Source organism: Dendropsophus ebraccatus, chromosome 4 (assembly GCF_027789765.1).
Source record: "Dendropsophus ebraccatus isolate aDenEbr1 chromosome 4, aDenEbr1.pat, whole genome shotgun sequence".
NCBI classification, from domain to species: Eukaryota; Metazoa; Chordata; class Amphibia; order Anura; family Hylidae; genus Dendropsophus; species Dendropsophus ebraccatus.
Window position 1 is genome coordinate 38411054 of NC_091457.1, and position 22821 is coordinate 38433874.

Genomic DNA, 22821 nt, shown 5'->3' on the forward strand with positions numbered 1-22821 from the left:
CCTCTCAAATTTCTCTTTCTTAGCCCTCTTGGGTGTTTTCAACTCCCCATAGGGTCTCACTTCTGGGCGCTGCCCACTCTCTTCTCCTTCCTCTTAGTCTTTCTACCCTCTATCGGGACCTCTTCCTCTTCCGGAACAGGAGTCTCACTTCATCTATTCTTCCTACTTACCCCACCTCTCCTTCTTTCTCTACCGCCTTTCCCCTTTCCCTATCTTTTTCTTCCCCTCTATCTTTTCCCTACCTCCTCTCCTTGATTACTCCCTCCCTCAGTACCCTCCCCCCCTCCCTTCCTCCCCGGCGATGGCTGTCAGCGCAGTGCCTTTGCGGGTTAGCACGCTGAATGTCAAGGGTTTACATGACCCGGGCAAACGCATCATTCTGAAAAATTTCCTACATGTAGTTTTTCTGCAAGAAACCCACCTGCTCGCTTCTAATCAGATTACACTCACTAACGTGAATTTTCCCTCTGCTTACCATAGCTATTCTCCAAACTCCAAGGCATGTGGATCGTGCATCTTGATTTCCAAGAATCTTCCGTGGGAACATGTCGGGACGTGGTGTGACGAAGCAGGTAGGGTGGTCCTTCTTAAGGGCCGCATAGTCGCACACACCTTCACAATCGCCTCCTTCTATTTGCCAAACACGAACCAAGGTCAGGCGCTCAACCAGATGCTGGATGCATTGGACGACTTTGTGGAGGGGACCTTAGTGCTTGGGGGAGACTTCAATGTGGCCCTGGAGCCCCGTTTAGACACCTCCTCGGGCTCTTCCCACATCAGCTCTTCCGCCCTATGTCGTATACGCGACGCCTTACATGACCACAGACTAGTGGACACATGGCGAGTCTGCCACCCCTCCGACAGGGATTACTCTTTTTTCTCTCCCGCGCACAATGTCTATTCCAGACTGGATTATTTTTTCCTGCGCCATGGGGACCTCTCCTTGCTTCAACAGGCCCACATTGATAGTATCACCTTCTCAGATCATGCGTTGGTGGTCCTGACGCTAGACATGCCCGCACTACGGGCCTCTCAGTGGCAGTGGCGCTTAAACACCTCGCTGCTTCAGGATTTGGTGATCCTGTCCACTTTGGAGTCTTACTTTCCCACCAATGACACGGCGGATGTTTAGCTTATGTCGGTTTGGGAGGCTCACAAATGTGTAATTCGTGGAATACTAGTGAAACACGGAGCGCGCTTGAAGAAGGAGAGGTCCCTAAAGACAGAGAGGCTCCTGTCCCAACTGCGTGAACTGGAGACGGCCCATAAGAGGGGGCAGAATCCGGACTCTACGGGGGCTCTCCAGCTTAAGCGGGAAGAGCTACGTGCGCACCTCCTGCACAAGGCTAAAGCCACTCTTGCTAAATGTAGGAGGTACTATTACGAGCACGGCAATAAACCGGGGAGGGCTCTGGCGCAGGCGCTACGGGCACAACAAACACGTTCCTATGTCCCTCTTATACACTCTGATCAGGCCACTCCTCTGTACCTCCCATCTGATATTGCTGAGGCATTTAAGACATATTACGCTGACCTTTACTCTGTGGACTCGACTAACCCCACTACGTCCTGCCATGACTTTAAGGACCGCATCCGGTCCTACATCTAGGACTCTGGGATGCCCAAACTGACGGAGACGGTAGTGGAAACACTGGAGCAGCCCATCTCCACAGGAGAATTCCTGACGGCAATCCAAGAATCTAAGACGGGGAGGGCGCCGGGCCCGGATGGGTTCGCCCTGATATATTACAAACTATTCCAAACCCAATTGGCCCTGTACTTTACTAAAGCCTTCAATGCGGCCACGGACGTGGGGGAGTTGCCCCTGGACTCCACACAGGCTCACATCTCGGTGATACCCAAGGAGGGAAAGGACAGTACGTTGTGTAGTTCATATCGTCCCATATCATTACTCAACGTGGACCTCAAACTATTCACTAAAATTCTGGCCACCAGGCTATCCGCAGTTCAGGGGGAAATCATTCACACTGACCAAGTTGGCTTTATGGCGGGAAGAGAGGCCAGAGACAACACCATACGAGCCATAGACCTGATCCACAAAGCCAAATCTCTTGACTTACCACTGATGCTTTTATCCACAGATGCGGAGAAAGCATTTGATAGGATCAATTGGTATTTTATGGTGGAGACTCTCACCTACATAGGACTTGGTCACAGTTTTATGAACTGGATCTCTGCTTTATACCGCACCCCGCAGGCACGTGTCAGGGTGAATGGTCTCCTATCTGAGGAATTCGCAATTAAGAACGGGACTAGACAGGGTTGCCCCCTGTCTCCCCTAATATTTTAGTGTTAGAACCCTTTTTTTGTAAAATTCAAGCCCACCCGGACGTGGGGGGAGTGCCGGTCCATGACACCACTCACAAGGTCTCTGTGTACGCAGATGATTTACTTTTTTATATTACAAACCCCGTGATTTCTCTTCCCTCCTTGATGAGAGAACTGGAGGACTTTGCACGGTTGTCCAATTTCAAAATTAATTTCACTAAATCAGAGGCATTGAATATTGGTCTTCCGGAGACAGTGGTGTCCGGACTTAGGGGTTCCTTCCGCTTTCGATGGGCTCCAGAGGCAATCCGTTATTTGGGTATTCGCCTTCCATCTGACTTACGCAAACTTTACTTGCTAAATTTCCCTCCTTTGCTGTCTCGAGTGCAATCCCAATGCGAGGTGTGGTCCAGGGGCTATTTCTCTTGGTTTGGAAGGTGCGCAATCCTAAAGATGACCATCTTACCCAAATTTTTGTATCTCTTCCAGTGCATCCCCACTAGAGTCCCAGTCTCCTTTTTCAAAGCAGAGACGTCTATGCAGATCAAGTTTGTCTGGAAAAACAAACCGGCCCGTCTTAGACGCACCATGCTATGTCGCCCAAAATCTCAAGGCGGAGTGGGTTTGCCAGACTTGCGACTATATCACCAGGCGTAGCTTTTGACGAGGGTGGTGGACTGGTGCAGACACGGAGACACAAAGCCGTGGGTCGAAGTGGAAGAGTCGTGCATGAACGTACCCCTGTTCTGTCTTCCGTGGCTGCATCCGTCCGATACTCCTTCCCTGCGGTCCCACCCCACTATCGGGCCGACCATTCTGGCCTGTACGGCGAAAGTCAGTCGTTCCCACATGCTCCCCCATAGATCTCCGTGCTTTCCAGTCCTGGGGAACCCCTCCTTTCCTTCAAGCCTTACTGACCCGGCATTCAAGGCTTGGACGAAGGCGGGCAGGTTCAGACTCTCTTCTTTCCGGGAGGGTTCGGGGTGGATGTCGGCTTTGCGACTCGGGGACATCTTAGAGCCCGTCCCTTTGGGCCCATGGAGAATTACCCAGATCAGACATTTTCTGACCACGCTGCCAATGGTGACTTCGCATGCCTCCACCCCCACGGCCTTCGAAGATCTGTGCCTGGAAAAGGGGACCCTGAGACATACGCTCTCGAGCACATATGCCCTGTTGATTGCCCCCCCTGACTTACCACCCCCCGAGTTCTTTCTGAGGTGGGAGGAAGACCTGGAGGTGACACTGACCGCAGCCCAAAGAAACCGTATTCTATCTTTGGTCCACAAGTCGTCCATGTGTACAGTCTATCAGGAAGCGGGGTATAAAATACTTACCAGATGGTATCGAAAGCCCGTCAAGCTTCACTCTATTTGGCCAGATGAGGATCCGGTGTGTTGGAGGTGCGGAACCTCTGAGGGTACACACCTGCACATTTTTTGGTCTTGCCCCGTGCTAACACCCTTTTGGGACGAGGTGCGGAGGATCATTGTTAAAGTCACGAGTGTGACATTTGACTTAACTCCCGCCCTGTTCTTGTTGCACCACTGTTCACTCCCGACAAAGTCCTACAAGAAGTCGTTGTTGAAATTTTTGGTGATGGCAGCGAGAGTCTGTATTCCCCTATATTGGAAGAAGGACTCCCCTCCACCGATTTCGCTCTGGATCTCTAAGGTCAATGACCTACTACATATGGAAGACTTGACTTCTTCTCTTCATAAGTCTAACACAAAGTTCACCTCCACATGGTATCCTTGGATGGAATTCAAAGGCACTCCGGAATACCTCGCCTTGGTGAGTGGACTCGGTTTAGCTTTAATCCAGCATACCGACCCCCTACCCCAGAGCTGATATAGGGGCAGGATGGAGTGGTCTGCCCGGGCCTCAGAGGACGATGATCGCGACGCTGGCAGGACTCGTCCATGTCCCTTCACCCCCCTTCCTCTCCCCTCCTTCCCTTCTCTTATCCTTCCCCCCCCCCTCTTCCCCATTCTTTCTTTACTTGCTTACCTTTCTCTCTTCTGTAAGAATTCTGCCCTGCTTTATCTTTCCTCCGTCTTTTTTAAGGCGGAGGCGACTCCCCCCTGGTAGGGAGCCCTCGATAACACAAAAGTAAAACTTTCTACTGAAGTTGCGGAGGGGGTGCGGCCGCCACTCTCGGCTCTTTTATAAATGACTATCTTGGGTGGTGTTTCATTGCATGTTTCCAGTGTGTTGTTGTTTCTCTTTTCCTATTGGTCAAGGAACTACCATTTGTTGATACTGGAAATTGTCCCAGTCACTGTTTATTACCCTACATCATGTTTATGGTGTTTATGGAGTTTATGGTGTGGAGCGGATGGGTGTTGTCTGTCCCTCCTTTTCTGTGACTTCAAAATAAAGAATTAAAAAAAAAAAAAAGATATATAACTACATGGTTGACTAGATGTAATTTTAAAATAAGCAGCAATTAAATCCAATGACTCATAGGTGACATCTTCCCTTGTAGTCACTGTCCCTGCCCTTCACATGTACAATCCAACCCACACCAACATGAAGGCTTCTTCCAACAACAAAGCACCTCCCCAGCGTTTGCTGATCAAGTATCTCTCACTTACACCACACAAATCTCACGACACACATTCTCTATAACAATTGCATTACCCTACGTGACAAGTCTCTGCATATATGACATCTATTGAGTAAGGAAGAAGCTATAGCTACCAGAGAGATTGTCAAAGAGATTGATGTAGAATAAGAAAGAGGAGGTTACATGTAGCTGCAGCCAGCAGGGGGCACAGGGGTCATGATGAATATTGGGAAAAGTGTGGGATGACAGACCCTTCAGTTTCTGCTGCTAAAGTATTACTATGTAATGATAGTGGGATCATTTCCCATATAGTTATTTGATCAGTGCACATAAAAGATCATTCTTTATCAGTCAGTATTCACATGGACTGCTGAGAGATCACTTTTAGGATTTCACAAAAATCTTGCTGTCATGCCACTTATGTTTTGGGTATAGGCTGTGACTGTGGGCAGCTCTGATAGAGTGGATGAGAAGGGAGGGATGTGATACATCCAGGTTAGAAGCAGAACACAGCAGGAGACAAGCTGAGATGAAGGAGCACTTTTAAGAGAGGGAGAAGAGTCGAGTACAAACTGTAGCTTGAGCCTTTTCTGGAGAGGAATGGAGCAAGGGATACATGGAGCAAAGCTATGACTTCCTAGAAAGTAGGAGGGATCCTCACATCAATGCTTCTTTTAGCTTAATGTCACACAATGTGTAATGCTGCAATATGCAAGTTCCATGTAATGTGATTAGCTCTTCAATAAACCGAAAGAATGATCAGAAAATTATATATTTTTAAATCCTTTCGCTTTTTCCCTAATTGTGGCCATTTTTTTCTCAGATTTTTCTGACAGATTTTTGAAGCCAAAGCCAGGAATGGATTTGAGAAGAGGAGAGATCTCAGTCTTTCCTTTATGACCTGTTCCCAGTTTATAGTCTGTTCCTGGCTTTGGCTTTAAAAATCTGTCAGATAAATCTCTCTGTGTAAAGGCTCCATAAGGGTATGTTCCTACTTTGGGAACATATCTGGAACAGGTGGCCATCCGGTTAAATAGACAGCCGCTAATAATGACCATAATGAGACGGCCACTAGACAACAGGTTTATTATAAGCATAGATAAGACAAAACACCAACTCTATACAATATACACAGATAAGGTATCTGCAAAAGGGGCAGTACTTAAAGCAAATGTACCATCAGGTACATTTGCTTTAAGTATTACCCATGTATAGAATGGCGCCAAGTCATAGAGAGGAGGGGGTTTCCTCCCACTGGGAGCGGGCCGGCCCGCCTCCAGTGCTTCAACCCCGTACCGTTACCCCTGAATACGGTCCTATACTTAGGTAGTGCTTAAAGCAAATGTACCTGATTGTACATTCGCTTTGATGTATTTCTGGAGAGACCACATTCATTCATGAATATTTTTCTGTCCATTACTTTCCATATGCTGAACAGAGATTTTGTAAAAATAAATGTATACAATGAAATTTTTTTTAAGTCAATGCTAAGACTGACTCATTTAATATATTCCATCCCATTTAAAACTTCCATGTAAGAGAATCTGATCAATGTGCCCCATAAGTCATATGACATTCCTTAAAGGGTTGGTTGGTTGGAGTAAATTAAAGGGGATATCCTGCTCAGGATCCTTATTGTCTGACCAGAGTGGTTACATGAGTGTCCTGTCCTGCATTATACAGACAACCCACTTACTGGAACAGGCATCATGTTTTCTAATTCCCATGTGGTGGCACTGCAGGGAAACTGTATACTGTATACTATCTGCCTGGTTACCCTACAGCTGATCACTGGGCATCCCAGCTAGGTGTCACTTTGTGGGTAACTTATAACCTTCTAATAAGTAGGTATAATTTAAACAAAAGAATATAAACACCATAACAGTAATCTGCCCATAACAGTTACTTACATGTCTAGTGTCTCTGCCTTTATCATCCCTGGAACTCCCAGATAATAGAAATCTTATTCAGAATTTGTTCTGTAAGCTTACCTGGTAAGAAGCTATCATACACTGTTTGCAACTTACCTTCTCAACTGTGCCACACTTTGGTGTCCCCCGCTTTCTTTGTTTGGGGGCTCCTTCCTATCTAGTGTTCGGCCTGCTTCACATTGCAGATGGGGTGGTCCTACTTCTGGGACCCTGTGACCACCAGAAACTACATTTGCCTGAAACAAACTGCATCAGCTCCGTGCTGCCAAAGTTGCCACAAGTCTAGAAGTGAGACCCAGGTTATAAGCCGATCCCCCATCACTCTAATAATGCCCCCTTTGCAGTCTGTGCCAACATTAACAGAAACTTCTCCTGCCCTGTCTGCAAGGGTGCAGGAGTCTTCAGCTGCTCTCAGCCTCTTGCAGGCCACAGGCCCATAAGAATAGGTGGCTGGCAGGGAGGCAAGAGCTCTCTGCTTCACCACAGTGTAAGGGCCCTATTCCACCGGACGATTATCGTTCGCATAATCGTTAACGATCTCAAACGACCGCTATTGCTAAAGACCTAAAAACGTTCACTCGTTTCCATGGAACGTTAATCGTTACTTATGATCGTATTTGCGATCGTATTTTCTTCACTATTTCTTCGCTATTGCGTTCGTAACTACTCCGAATGACCAAACGATGTCTTATTCAATGCAAACGTTTTGCGAACGAGCAACGATAAAAATAGGTCCAGGTCTTATAAAGCGATCAACGATTTATCGTTCGGTCGTTAATTGTTAACTGCCTTTCAACCGAACAATTATCGTTTAGATTAGAACGTTTTAACGATAATCTGAACGATAATCGTCCGGTGGGATAGGGCCCTAAAACTGTATGCAGGTCCTAAGGACAAGCATTTTTGGTCATTGAATATACTGGTACATTTTAATAAACTTACATATATCAGCCATTGAGCCACCAGTGTGATCTTGGGAATACCCCTTTAATACTGGTGCTACATAAAGCATCTTGAACATTTTGTGCTTCACCATATAATTGCTATTACAAGACCATTATGGCATTTCAGAGGTTAAACTCTTTAGGCATTAGTGCTGTAAAAAACGAATGCTCAGCAGCAGAGGAGAAAAAACGGTGGTGTAGCAAGGACACTGGCAGGGAGAATTACGATCCAAGCGGACCATCAATCCTAACAAGGCCCGCCTGTACAAATTACACTACGTGCAGGGAATGTTTGAGCCTGCAGTGGGGGGAACCCACTCACATGTCACTATTCAGTGACTAAGGGGACATATTTCTACTAAGCTGTATTATAGCAGTATAACCACCTTAGGCAGCCAGTAAGCCTTCACTCTGTGCCCAGAAGATCCTTTTTACATCAGAAATGGCAACTCATGGCAAGACATTGTCAAAGATTTCCTTAAAGAAGAGTAAATCTCCACAAATATATTATTTCCATAACCAGAACAGTTAGATAAGTGGGATATGTTTTTGTGCTGGAACTGAAATTTACTCTGCATAGCTATATCTAGTAACATCTAATAGTACTTGTGATATTACATTTTTATTGCTATGAGAAAGGTGCCCATAATCTTTGAAGGGTGTGAATGGCTCCATGTTGCTTGGTTTGTTTCTACAGGTTCATCCTAGCCTCTGATAACTCATCTGACTTACGGTTAAAGTGTGTTTACCAGGCAAAATTTATTGATAACTACAGATGAGCGAACCGGGTTCGGGTTCGAGTCGATCCGAACGTTCGGTATTTGATTAGTGGTGGCTGCTGAAGTTGGATAAAGCTCTAAGGTTGTCTGGAAAACATGGATACAGCCAATGACTGTATCCATGTTTTCCACATAGCCTTAGGGCTTTATCCAAGTTCAGCAGCCACCGCTAATCAAATGCCGAAAGTTCGGGTCCAGATCGACTCGAGCATGCTCGAGGTTCCCTCATCTCTATTGATAACCTATCCTGAGGATAGGTAATAAAAAGTTTTACCTGGAAAACCAGTTTATGAGGCAACCCTGTTGACCAAATCTATACAGAAGATATGTGAACAACAGGCTTAGATGCCATTTATAATAGGCGGATTACTGTACTTCATCTAAATGTAAAAATTACAAGCCACATGCCAACAATCTCAAAACTACAAAGTGAATATTGAAAAAAAAAATCCACGTCCCGCTTCAGACCAGCTGAAAAGGAAATCTCTCAATGGTGACCATGAACTGTATGGAAATCTACAAAACATAAGTGAGGATCAGTTTTTAACTAAAGATGAGCAAACCTTGAGTATATTTGGGTTCGTCCGCACTTGAACTCTCAGCATTTCATTACCGGTGGCTGAAGAAGTTGGATGCAGTCTAAATCATATGCTTGTTTCAGATAAACATAATATAGTCCTATTTTAGCCTTTGTACAGTATTACAGCTATGTTATCCTCCATTGGTTCTACTGACCCAAACTTATACCAATGCTCTTGTGATGATATACATTCAGCATAGTGGGTCTGTTCCCCATAATATGGATAGCATTCTTAAAATGAGGTTATATTAGGGCTGTGTCAAACCAGATTTCTACTTCAATAACCATTTGGTGACTTCATGACAAGACGACACAAAAAAAAAAAACATATATAAAGAGTAAAACCACTTAGCCCCTTTAGTCCTTTTATTGTTTAAATTATATTCCAAATTAATCATCAAGTCCATTCCCCATTGATCAGCTCTGTTCACCTTACATGTTTATTTAAAAAAAAAAGTTTGACCCAAAAATTGCAGCAGTTATGATTAAAAAAAAATCTTTTCTTTCTAAACCTAGTTCCATGTTTGCTGATTTGTGTCATATGGGGGCTGGGTTCACACTATGTATATTTCAGGCTGTATTTGGTCCTCATGTCAGGTCCTCATAGCAACCAAAACCAGGAGTGGATTGAAAACCCAGAAAGGATATGTTCACACAATGTTGAAATTGAGTGGATGGCCGCCATATAACGGTAAATAACTTCCATTATTTCAATATAACAGCCGCTGTTTTAAAATAACATCAAATATTTGCAATTAAATGACGGCCATCCACTCAATTACAACATTATGTGAACATAGCCTTTCTGTGTTTTTAATCCACTCCTGGTTTTGGTTGCTATACAGCCTCAAACATACAGCCTCAAATATACGTAGTGTGAACCCAGCTTAAAGGTTTATTTCTTTAAACTATTATTGTTGCACTATGTGTCCATGAGAGCAAAGAGGTGGGAGTGAGAATAAGGCAAAGGTGAGTATAGCTTGTTGATCACAGTAATTCTAGAATAACAGATGGAAAGAGTTACAAGGCATCAACTTACCAGTCCAGCCTGTAGCCAGAGTTGTGCTAGAGTTTACTTCTCCATATGTTACCAGTAGTCTGTTATATTGATTTATAGACTGGACATAAGGTCAACTGCATTTAGACTTCAGGAGAAAAAAATACTATGTATAAAGATCTTTTAACAATTAAAGTTCCATCAAAAAGAAAGGAAAGTGCAGTCATTTAGCAGGTGTGTGAAGAGATAAAGAATTTGGGGTTCTATGGACGGAAATGGGGTCATCAGACTACATCTTCTGTTTCCTGTTATCAATACATCAGTTCCCAATAGAATCACAAGCTAGCTATCCAATGCTTATAAAATCATAAAAGGTCATAAAAATAGTCCAAGCCTTGTCCCAGCTCCCAGATAGAGATCCCTGTTCCCAGCTCCTTTGCAAGGTCCAGTCGCACCTGTATGGACTGATGGATTTAAACAGAAGATAGGATATTAACTTATGTATTAATGTATAATATTCTTCTTTTGATATATATTATGTACTCTAGAAAGTTGCTATATAAGATTTTTTTTCCTACAAGGAACTCAGTAGTGACAAAGTTTTATTAGTTTAAACAGATCTTTAACCCTTTGAGGACCAGGCCCAAAATGACCCAGTGGACCACGCAAAGTTTGATCTTAGTGTTTTCGTTTTTCCCTCCTCCCCTTCTAAGAGCTCTAGCACTCTCAGTTTTCTATCTACAAGCCATTTAAGTGCTTGTTTTTTACAGGAATAGTTGTACTTTGTAATGGCGTCATTCATTTTACCATAACAAGTATGACGGAATCCCAAATATATTATTTATGAAGATATAAATAGGTGAAATCGTAAAAAAGAATGCAATATGGTTACGTTTGGGGGGTTCCTGTGTCTACGTAATGCACTATATGGTAACAGCGACATGATACTATTACTCTATAGGTCAGTCCGAACACAACCATATGCAGGTTACACAGATTCTCTAATGTTATATATGTATTTTTTTTTATGAAATCCTTTTTTTTGGCAATTAAATATTAATAAAATAGGACTATTGTGACGCTTATAACAGTTTTAGTTTTTCACCTACGGGGCTGTATGGGGTGTCATTTTTTCCGCCATGATCTCTAGTTTTTATTAATACCATAGTTGTGAAGATTGGACGTTTTGATCACTTTTTATTGATTTTTTTTTAATATATAATGTAACATTAAATCAGTAATCTGCGCACTTTTTTCCCTCTTTTCGTGTACGCCGTTCACCGATCACAATGACGCTTGTTATATTTTAATAGATCGGACAATTACGCACGCTACGGTATATTATATGTTTATCTATTTATTTATTTTTATATGTTTTATTTATATAATAGGATAGGGGGGTTATTTCAACTTTTATTGGGGGAGGGATTTTGGGGTAGTGTGTTAGTGTTTTGAACTTTTTTTTTTTTTTACACATTTGAAGTCCCTTTGGGGGACTTTTACATCCAGTACTTTGATTTCTTCACTGATGAATGCTATGCCATAGGCATAGCATTGATCAGTGTTATCGGCACTCTGCTCATTGAGCCTGCCTGTGCAGGCTCAGTGTAGCAGATCGCAGATCAGACCGCACAAAGGCAGGTGAGAGACCTCCGGCGGTCCGTTTCAACGATCGGGACCCTCGCATTCACACTGCGGGGGTCCCGATCGGTAAGTGACAGGGGACTCCCTCTGTCACTTACACTTAAAGTGTAAGTGATCGCTGCAGCGTGTCATTACCGGTGAGGTCCCGGCTGCTCATCCGGTGTCATGGGTCGTCTGGGGACAGACTTCCATGACGTAACCCTACGTCCAGGGTCGTCTAGGGGTTAAGGAAGGGCATTACATTAAATGTATAGGTGTATCAATTGGAAATCCAGCTTGAACATCTTTCATAAGGTTTGGTGCATGAGGCCTTACAACTATTGCCCCATTATGCAATTTACAGCTTTACTGGGTTACTTCTACAAAGTACTCTACTAAATGCTTAGTATACTCAATCCTACCCGAGCCAAGAACAGCATTACCATAAGGCTTCCTCCTTATGATAAAACATTGAGAGATGTGAAACCAGGGAGGACTATATGAAAAGTAAACCTATATGGCTTGTTATATCCACATCGGACAGGTAGTAGGTGGACAATGTACGGCTCTGTAACTCACCTTCAGAGTTGGATAGAACACTGCATGTTTTCCTCCCTTATTCCTGTAAAAAAAAAACATGTTTTAAGAAACCTAATATCAGAGATTGTAGTCTGTGAAGAATAGACATCCGCTCGAGCTGGTTTGGTTAAACCTTACTAGGTGGCCCAGACCCCAGCTCTTTTTAACAATAAGCCTGGATAATCTAATGATGGATAAGAGTCAATTGTTCTACTTTGTCTGTCAATTTTCCCGGCATGAAATACAATCAGCCTCTAAGCAGAGAAAATAACTATAAATTATTATTGAGTGTTGGATCGTTCAGCATGACTTTGCTGGCTTTCTATAGATTTTGTATCTCTACTCTATCCAACGTCCTTTCCTTGTATGTCCTGATCTGATGGGAAGACTCATCCATCACCTGTAGGGCAGGGAAACCTCGTGCAGTGCTTACTTTTTATACTCCAGGTAATGTTCCGCAATGTGCTGGTCCCACAGGATCTTCGGCTTATGCTCCTTCAGTATCTCAATGTACCTGCCGATCAAACAAGAGGTGGTGTTAATGCAGTCGGCTGAAAGGAGGTAGACTGGATATTATTTCACATATATTCTGCATAAAATAGAAATAATGGTCTCTACGGTTCATTGCTTGCTTTCAGCTCTACGTTTCGAGAGAAATTAGTCGAGCATTGAAAGGATGGCATTAAACTTTACCTCAAATACCACCCAATAATTATCTGCCGCTATGCTTGATTAATGAATGTTTCCTTTCCTAATAGATGAAAGCTTAAGGGCTCATTGAGAGGAGCATGGTACCTGCTTAGATTCAATGAACAGCAAGGCATGGCTTTCAATTAGCCCCTATCACTTCAGTATCAGACAAGCCTGATATTTGGACCGCACAGCTACATGTTGTGAATGGACTGAATAGAAGCATTTAGTCACTAGTTGCCATATGGATCCATTAGGTGTGCATTCCTAGTATGCTGCGGAAAGACACCGGAGAAGAGAAGGTCTCTGCAGACAGCCGGACCAGTCCAAATATAAACTTCATCTAGACATGTAGCCTCTACGTCTTGTTCCCTATCATTTCTACAAACTACTGACAAGTCATGGAAATATTGTAGCAGTTATGAACGGTGGGTGGGTTTAGCAGAGTTGAAATTCCATTTAAGCTAACGGTTGCCCCTACTCGATCAGCCATAATGGCCGATATCGGATGAATACGATCGATAATCAATTCGTGTAATAGGGCCTTTACTAAATGTGCAGATAAACAGTGTGTGTGTGGGGAAAGGGGGCGCAATGGGAACAAAAACTGACAAGAGGATGGGATCGGGGCATTGCCTTTCCAGTTCTGAGAACTGGCTATGATTATAACAAACTGTTTGCCTGAACCAGAGAGAATTAACTGAACCTCCGTTACCCACCTTTGCAGGGTTCAGATCCTTACGTAAGGGTCTCAGTATTCAGATAGCTAGATAGAGCAAAGTGAAGTGATTGGCTATGCAGATCACTCCACGGTTCACTGCCTTTTTTCATGTCAATAGAGAAGACAGGCTCTATTAAGTGCTTCTCCTGGCTCTATTTAGCGATCAGCAAAGCCCCTATTACACAGGGCGATGAGAGGGAGCAAGGGAGTGACGACCTGTCAGGTCATTGCTAGCTTGTTACTAATTCCCCGCAATATTACATGTGCCGACAGCGAGTAAGTGCGCGGGGCAGGGGGGGCAGCGGGGAGCTGCGACAGGACACAGCGGAGGTTTGCTGCTTCTGCTTCTATTACAGGAATCGATGGCAGCGGATTGTTGCTAGTTGCATAGTTGCTCTTACAATATGTTGAAAAGACAATGTGCACGTCGGCTGATTGTTGTCTTCTATTACACATAGCGATTATCAGCCGCAACATCCAATATCGCTAGAGATGAGCGAACCTGGAGCATGCTCAAGTCCATCCGAACCCGAACGATCGGCATTTGATTAGCAGGGGCTGCTGAAGTTGGATAAAGCCCTAAGGCTATGTGGAAAACATGGATATAGTCATTGGCTGTATCCATGTTTTCCAGACAACCTTAGGGCTTTATCCAACTTCAGCAGCCACCGCTAATCAAATGCCGAATGCTGGGGTTCGGGTTTACTCAAGCATGCTCTAGGTTCGCTCATCTCTAAATATCGCATGAATATGGCCGATAATCAGTTTGTGAAATAGGGCCTTAAGGCTCTAAGCACACAGGATCCTGACTTTTGAACTTCTGACATTTCTCAAGGACATGAAAGAGGTCAGGGTCACAGAAGTGGAACCAGCACCAATAAAGAGAGAAGAGGTCTGCGGACCCCATTTACTAATTTTCAGTTTTCATTGCGTTTGGTGAAGGTCTGGTCATGCCTGTACCTTGCACTCTCTATTGATGTCTATTGGAGTCACAGATAGATTTGACCTCCACTTGATAGCATAGTAGTACATTTATATAAATATATGGTTTTGTATTGTCTTCTCAGAGATTCACTACCATTACAGGTACATATACTATAGTCATATTCTTGCAAGTAAGTGCAATGAAGTGCAATGAAGTAGCATAGTGGTCCCCAACCCCAGGAGGTGTAAGTCTTGCAACAGTTTGGAGGCCATGGAGTTGAGGCAGTTCCTTCCTGTTGTCTCATATTGTGTATGGAGCTGCAGAGATGTACTACACCAATAACACTGGCAAGTCGTGAAATGCTGCAAATGAGGACTTGACTTATACATGTAATAAAAGAGCCATTTCTCAGATTTTGTCTGTAGATTTTTTATCTAACCTTTCCCTCGGGACATATTTGATTTCTTTTTCACTTTGAAAAAGCCTCTCAAATTGTCTTTGCAAAAGTAATAGAACATTCCCAAATGTCATTGTAAATCTCAAGTTTTCTAATGCAATATCTCACAATACAAATTCTGTATTGCATCTGAGATCTGCTCGGGCTGTGGTATTCTGCCAGCAATACATGACTTTACTAGATAAATCTAAATAATTGTCTGGGCTAACTTTTCCATTAAAGCGTCATCTATCCCAGAAATGTCATCACAGTCCGACCCTTCACCCGATCCAAGATACAGCATAAGTATAAGCCCCTGTGTTATCTTGGTCTAACAGATGGTGACTTTACACAGAAGACAAGGGATATCATAGTATCTATAGGAATATGTAGGGTTGCTAAACGGCACTGTGGGCTCAAGGCTCAAGTCGGGTGCTCTGCCCCAAGGTTCCAGACCCAGGTTCCAAGGTAATTCACAAACAAGGCAAGAGGCGGCACTCCAATTTAAAGTGAACAAAAAGTGGTGTTTATTCACCCAGTATGCAACGTTTCAATCTACTCGTTGAGATCTTTGTCAAGCATCACAGTGAATCATAAGGGGCTGGTATATAACACGCCATAAGACAGCCCACTAATCAAGTGACATCATCATAATTAATAATAAATATATATACATAAATACATATCCGTGTAATACATAGTGATAAAAAGTGTCCCAGTGTCATGTGAACATGATCAAACATATAGTGTAAACGTCCGATCGACATATGAACGTCCTGATTCCTATAGTATCCTCAAAACAATAGCTTCACTGTTAATGGAGGGGGCCGGACTCACCACCATGTCTAACAAGCCGCTACTCCGTCACGCTGTCTTCCATCGATGTTGTCTTGTTTGTACACAAAGTAACTGCGCATGCGTGAGGAGCGCACCAATAGAGGGAAGTTTAGGAGTGTCATAGCGTCCGACAGACCAATCCGAAGGCAGATGGGAGGATCAACATGTCCAGTGGGCAGAGTTCCATTATCACAGTGCAAATGGCGCATGCGGACTAACGTCATGTCTCCCCCGCCGCCATCTTAGATGTTGGCGAAGTGTCTGGACAGCACGGGAATAGCCATCCCAAAAAGGTGATATCCAGATTTTCAGCGCCTGCGCACCGTAGTGGATCTCTGTGCCATCTTTGTATAGGGAAACCAATATTCATATTGGAGCGGCATCGTTCTGATATTACCCGGGTACCAAGGCTGCTCCATTCTTGGGGTCCTTCTCGGTCATCCCAGGCTGGTTGATCCTCTGGCACTTATTTTCAGCCATATCTCGAGGTCTCCCAATAAAATTCAGGAGGTGAGCCGCGTCTTAAAAATGAGAAAAAATTATGATGATCCTCAAAGTAGGTCTGAATCGGTCGTCACGGCACTCCACATCTCCCCTATGTAAATAATAAAAAGTAAAGACTATATATTGGTGAGTCATTGGCCCAACTCCATCATCAGATCTAAAAGGAAACAAAGAAAAATATATATCAAGCATCCAATCATGTATGTCGATCGTATGTTGTGCAAGCAAAAAGTTTTTAAATAATTACATATGTACACAATGTCAAATTCCTTTACCCAGTCAAAGGGCAGAATATAGGGGTGAAATAGGGCAAGGTCTACATAAATGCCTTCAGTGAAAAGTCAATGTTCAGTCCAGTAGGTTGTAATGTATTCAACTTGGCTATCCAATATGCCTCCTTTTGTTTAAGCAATTTACGTCGATCACCACCCCGTCTAGGTGGGGAAATCCTGTCAATAACACAAAATTTTAATTGTTGAACCGTATGTCCACATTCTTTAAAATGGCGTGGTACTGGTAATTCAAGTTTTCCCGTACGGATTGAAGATTTGTGATTATTTAATCTGATTCTACACTCAGTTGTAGTTTCGCCTACATAGATCCGTGGGCAGGGGCACTGTAGTACGTAAACGACGTAGTCAGATTTACAGGTCAAATGATGCTTAAGTTTGTACTGTCTCTGTGAAATCGGATCAGTAAATATGTCACCCTTCAACATCAATGGGCAATTCTCACATCCCAGGCAGGGAAAACTTCCAGGTTTTAATTCTGATGAAAGGTCTGTCTTCTCTCGGTAGTTGTCAGCGTGTACTAATTTGTCACGTATACTTGGGGCTCGTCTATAGGAAAATAAAGGGGGAGATTAACAGTGAAGCTATTGTTTTGAGGATACTATAGGAATCAGGACGTTCATATGTCGATCGGACGTTTACACTATATGTTTGATCATATTCACATGACACTGGGACACTTTTTATCACTATGTATTACACGGATATGTATTTATGTATATATATTTATTATTAATTATGATGATGTCACTTGATTAGTGGGCTGTCTTATGGCGTGTTATATACCAGCCCCTTATGATTCACTGTGATGCTTGACAAAGATCTCAACGAGTAGATTGAAACGTTGCATACTGGGTGAATAAACACCACTTTTTGTTCACTTTAAATTGGAGTGCCGCCTCTTGCCTTGTTTATAGTATCTATAGGAGGTATTGCCCATCTTTCCATAAACCCTGAAAAGAAATAATAAGAAATCTCCACCGATCCAACAACGGTCACGCCTGCGGTAACCACCACTAGTGTACGAAAAATCAATGGAAGGAAATTTCAAGTGGATGTTAAAATGGGAAAAAATTTTAAAACATATTCTAGCAAATTATCTTGACAAGTTATGGTGCATTTACATAGACAGATTTATTTTACAGATTTTGAAAGCCAAAGCCAGGAATGGATTAGAAAAAAAGGAGAAATCTCAGTCTTTCCCTTATGACCTGTTTTCTGCTTATAGTCTGTTCCTGGCTTTGGCTTCAAAAATCTGTCAAATAAATCTCTCTGTGTATGCACCATTAGTGCAGGCCTTTAAGTGTCCAGATAAAACCCAGCTTTATTTATATAGCCAATTCATACTCAGTTCTGGATACAGGAAGTTCCAAAATCTAATTTTAATATATAAGATAGACTTCCCTATACCCAATTTAACAAAAAAGCCAGTCAAACAACATCATGGGTCAATAGGCACATTTCAGCCTGAAAACTTGCTGTGGGTAGTCTGTGCACGGATGGTCTGCTATGGACTGGAATTTGAAACGCAAAGATTTAAAGGGAAACTATCAGCAGGTTTGTGCAAATAAACCCTGCAGCCGGTCTGAATGCCCCCTCACCTATATACCTAGTGTGATCATAGCTAAAAGCCCTGCCTAACATACTCAAAAGGATAATAGTACAATGGATATCTGCCCAACATTTCTTTAATAAAGCAGGTTTATTTGTGAAGGAATGTCACAAAACTGCACAGGCAGACCCATCAGTGAGAAGTAACTGCGTAAAGCCTTGCCCACTGCCTTTACAGAGAGAGATTTATCTGTCAGATCATTAAAACCAAAGCCAGGAACAGACTGTAAACAGAGAACACTTCATAAAGGAAAGACTAAGATTTTTCCTCTTTTCATATCCATTCCTGGCTTTGGCTTCAAAAATCTGTCAGATAAATCTCTGTGTGTAAAGGCACCCATAGGTTTTATACACACACCTTGTTTTTCAGCATATTGACAGATGATGTCATGGGGGGGGGGGGGGAGGGAATTCAACGTCAGGCCTTCAACAGAATTGCAGGAATTAGCCAATCAGAACAATTAATTAGACAAACAGATATGTAGACGATCTATGAACTACCGATTTTTCGACATGTTGAAAGAACAACTTATTGTTAGTTGTTATTACACAGGCAGATAATCGCTCGTTTTCGGTCATATAGAAAGTCTTTAAGCTAAAATCGCTCCGTGTAATAGGGCCCTAAAATGATGGTCAGATATAGCAGAATTTGTGTGGATGTTCATCAAGATTTCTTGACAAAAAAATATGCAGCAGAATACAGTGGCAGCAAAGTAGATGAGATATTAACAAATCTCTTCTTGTTTGCTAACTTAGAAAAAGCAAGTATTTAGTGCTTTACAAGGGAAAGTAAAAATCCACAATAAAATCACGAAGCGAGGCTTTCCTGGACCCCGGGCAGTCCTGGTTTACAGACCTATTTTGGTCACAGGCTTCAGTGCTCCTCTATCAATCAAGTACAGGAACCAGGCAGGGAGACACAGCACAGATACTGCGATGAAGAGAATACTTATCTTTTTTTTTCTTTTTCGATCAGCTGTTAGAATCCACTGAAAATAAATTTGGTGCCTTTTTTGGGGATTTCCCTTCGGATTTAGAGTCAGGTTTGCAGTAGAATATGCTGCAGCACATCCACCCCATGTGAAGCCTATAGCTCGGTCATTTGTGTGCAGACCTCAGGAGGATCTAATCCTCATCAGTCACAGTCCTCGTACAGTCGGGCTGCAGCCTGGTCATGGTGTGTATTGACAAGCACAACGAAAACAGCCTATGGTCTTATTCCGCAAATATATTGAGAGACTTGGCCGGAATAAAATCTGAACATCCACCACAAACAAACACTTCTGCTCAGCTTACATTTCTAGACGCTCTCATTTTAGTGGCACATAAGATAAGACAACAGAATTCTTTCCAAATACTAATACTCCAATGAAGCTGCAGTATGAAGGACTAATCTGGAATATGCATCTCTGGGCTATGATGACAGCTGACTGCAGAACAATCTGATAACTCCTGGCAAGATACACTATTCTGACGTTACTGTGTGAATGGAGCTGCCACATGACACCTCTTGGCAATTGTAAACGTATTTAAAAATTGCTTTGCAATTTCTGAGCTTTTTAGATGTCTGCAGACGAAAATGAATTTCCACTCTTCCCACTGTTTGAGGGGGTTTTAGAGGTGGCCTTTTGAATCTGTGATGAGATTGCGAGCAGTAAAATGTTATTAATGGTTATGGAGAGAGGATCCTAAGTCTTGTAATGAATCGGGATTTTGCAGTCACAATGAAAACAAGTTTTTTTTTTTATTTTGCAGAAATTTTTTCTTTTCCCAATATCAAATTGAGACGCGCATAAAAGCTGAAAATGAAAGTAAAATTGGCTTTACAGGGATCTAGCAGGAATGGAGGTTTTATACCATTTCTTTTCTATTTTGTCTTTTACAAAACTGCCAGCAAATAATATGTTCCTGTGCCAAGAGATTATAAGCTCTGCCACACAACTCTATCCACATGCTATGGTGCGAGAAAAGAAGCTCGGCATAAGCACTGTTCGCATACATGGTCATCCGTGTCATAGCCTGCACATTGTCTTGGCACCCAACAACGCCCTCTAACTTGGACCAACAGCTTGGTACACAATTCTTCACCAATTTCCCATATAGCGCTGGTATTAACAACTATCATAATCATAAAACCTGTAATCCTTTAAGGTAGTCGCTACGACCCTGCTTAGCACCAATCTTTCATCTTATATATCACAAATAATAGCCATTATAAGAAAAATTCCCGGAGGTCAGAAGAACTTAAAAAGCCTGCAGCGTACTGCAAGGCCGACACAGATGAAATCCTGACTGTTCTGGCACAGGGACATGATTGACAGCACATATCACCCGATCCGACTTTCTGACTTAATGACCTTATGGAAGCTGGCAGTACATTAGTCAGCAGGCGCAGAAACCTTCAGAAATATATTTATTGAATGCTATCCGAAACCCTCACACTGTGTTGTAATAAGGACAAGCGCAGGATAATGTAGTTGAAATAATGAGCAGAAGTTCTTGTAACAACTCCCAGATCGCCCCTGCTGTCAGCCCCTAAGTGCTCGCTTCAGGTTTGGCACCAACAGAGACGGAAGAGTCCAGGAATCTCCCACTGCTGCATGAACGATGAATGTTTACAAGGAGAATGATATAGTTTTTGGACATCAACTATAAAAGCCTGATCCCCCTAATACCAGCCCAAGAAACCAGACACAGCTGTTATTAGGATCCAGTGCGTAAAGCCTAATATAGAACCCATCTCATCTGATGACAAGCACTGTGACTATCCAATATGTCATCCAATTTCTAGTATCTGCCTTGGGACAACACATCAGAGCAACAGGACCTATGATAAGTAACTGAATAAGTAACTTTTATTACAAGCACCTAGGATGTCAGGAAAATCACAAAATATATTTCCATCTTTAGTAAGTCTCCATTGATAACAGTTATTCAAAATAATATCACTCTCTGACAAATTCAGCAGGACGAGAGATACCCATAGCCCATGTTGAGACACGTACACTGTCATTTTTCTGTAGAGTCCGCTACGATTTGGCCAAACAGTCTCATGAACTTAGAAGCACCAGTCTACCACTAGTGGAAGCATCTGTCCACCAAAGAGAGGAACTAACCAACCAACTATTGAGGACTTCTGCAACCCTAATGAGGCAGCCTACCTACTGCGGCACCTAGGGGGTACTATTTACTGGGGGCAACTCATGAGTGAAATTACCTACACTGTTGTGGCACCTTATTTATCTAATGGAGGAAAATACCTACCTACCAAAGGGAACTGTGTAATGGAAGAAACTACCAACCTATTGTTGCCAGCTGTATACCAATTGATGGCCTTAAAGGGGTTATCCAATGCTACAAAAACATGGCCACTTTCTTTTAGAGACAACTTGACTCTTGTCTCCAGTTCAGGTGCGGTTTGCAATTAAGTTCCATTCACTTCAATAAAACTGAGCAGCAAAAACACGCCCAAGCTGGAGACAAGAGTGTGGCTGTCTCTGGAAGACAGTGACCATGTTTCTGTAGCACTGGATAACCCTTTTAACTAATGAGGGCCCAGGTCTACAGGACCTATCTACCTACAGGAGGCAGTTATCTACCAAGGACACCTGTCTGTCTATTGGAAAACCTACCTACTTATTGGGAGACAAATACATGGAAGCCATGTCCTTTCTAAGTAGGGAGCCCTATGGCATCTACGGATTACCACAAAAGCTTTGTACATTGACCATATGCACGAGTCTTTATTTATTTTTTACTGTCTGACTTTTTTTTTTTTTGTTAATCTTTTTCTTTATTTTCCTTTATCAAATTAACACATGATTAATAACCAATCCTTCCACCAATATACCCTCCCTATGTATAAAAAATTTAAGCCATTACACATTTCATATACTGTAATTTCCTATTAAACCAACACCCCCCCCCCCCCCCCCACCCCCAGATCAGCGGCGAGAAAAAAAAAACAAAAAACCTTTATCTCAGCTATTAGATTTATTGTCAAGAGAAACCTGCTACTTCCACTCCATAATGCTAGGTCCCTCAGCAGATATCCATTTTTTTTTTTTATTTGGAGTCCTGCTATAAACAATAAGTTATTTACTTGCCTCCATTCCTTCCTTACTCTCAACTCTGAGAGTTCCCCCAACACCCTAGGGTTATTTGGGACTTTCACCCCCATATCTTCTTCTATATTCTCGACTTCATCCTTCCAATATTCCTTGACTTTCCTACATCATATGGAACCAACCTGCCTGTTCGAGTCCTTATTTATAAAGAATATTTGATATTACACAGATAAAGTTTTCCACAAAGTCTTGTGACTATCTAGAAGTAATTTTGTTACTTCATACAAACTTGTTACAGAAAACAAATGATATTGTTCATTTTAAAAAGGACACATTCAACTTTTTTTTAATATTAAAACTTACTGCAAAGAGATAGGAACCAAGGAGCCCCCAGAATATGGACCGGCAGAGATTAAGAGGCAGCGTGCGCACAATAATTCCCCCTCAGC

The 22821-nt window shown here is 42.7% G+C and overlaps 1 protein-coding gene across 3 annotated transcripts in view; it reads right to left on the reverse strand.

Moving 5' to 3' along the window:
• Positions 1-9985: 9985 nt before the first annotated feature.
• The window catches only part of CHID1 (chitinase domain containing 1), a 313928-nt gene continuing 301092 nt past the window's right edge, over positions 9986-22821 (reverse strand). For all 3 annotated transcript variants that reach the window (XM_069968326.1, XM_069968325.1, XM_069968324.1), the window contains exons 11-13: positions 12725-12805; positions 12292-12334; positions 9986-10553 (exon numbers count right to left, since the gene is read on the reverse strand). In XM_069968326.1, coding sequence (XP_069824427.1) covers positions 10455-10553; positions 12292-12334; positions 12725-12805 — 223 coding nt within the window. In that variant the 3' untranslated portion in view covers positions 9986-10454. The remainder of the gene's footprint in view (positions 10554-12291; positions 12335-12724; positions 12806-22821) is intronic.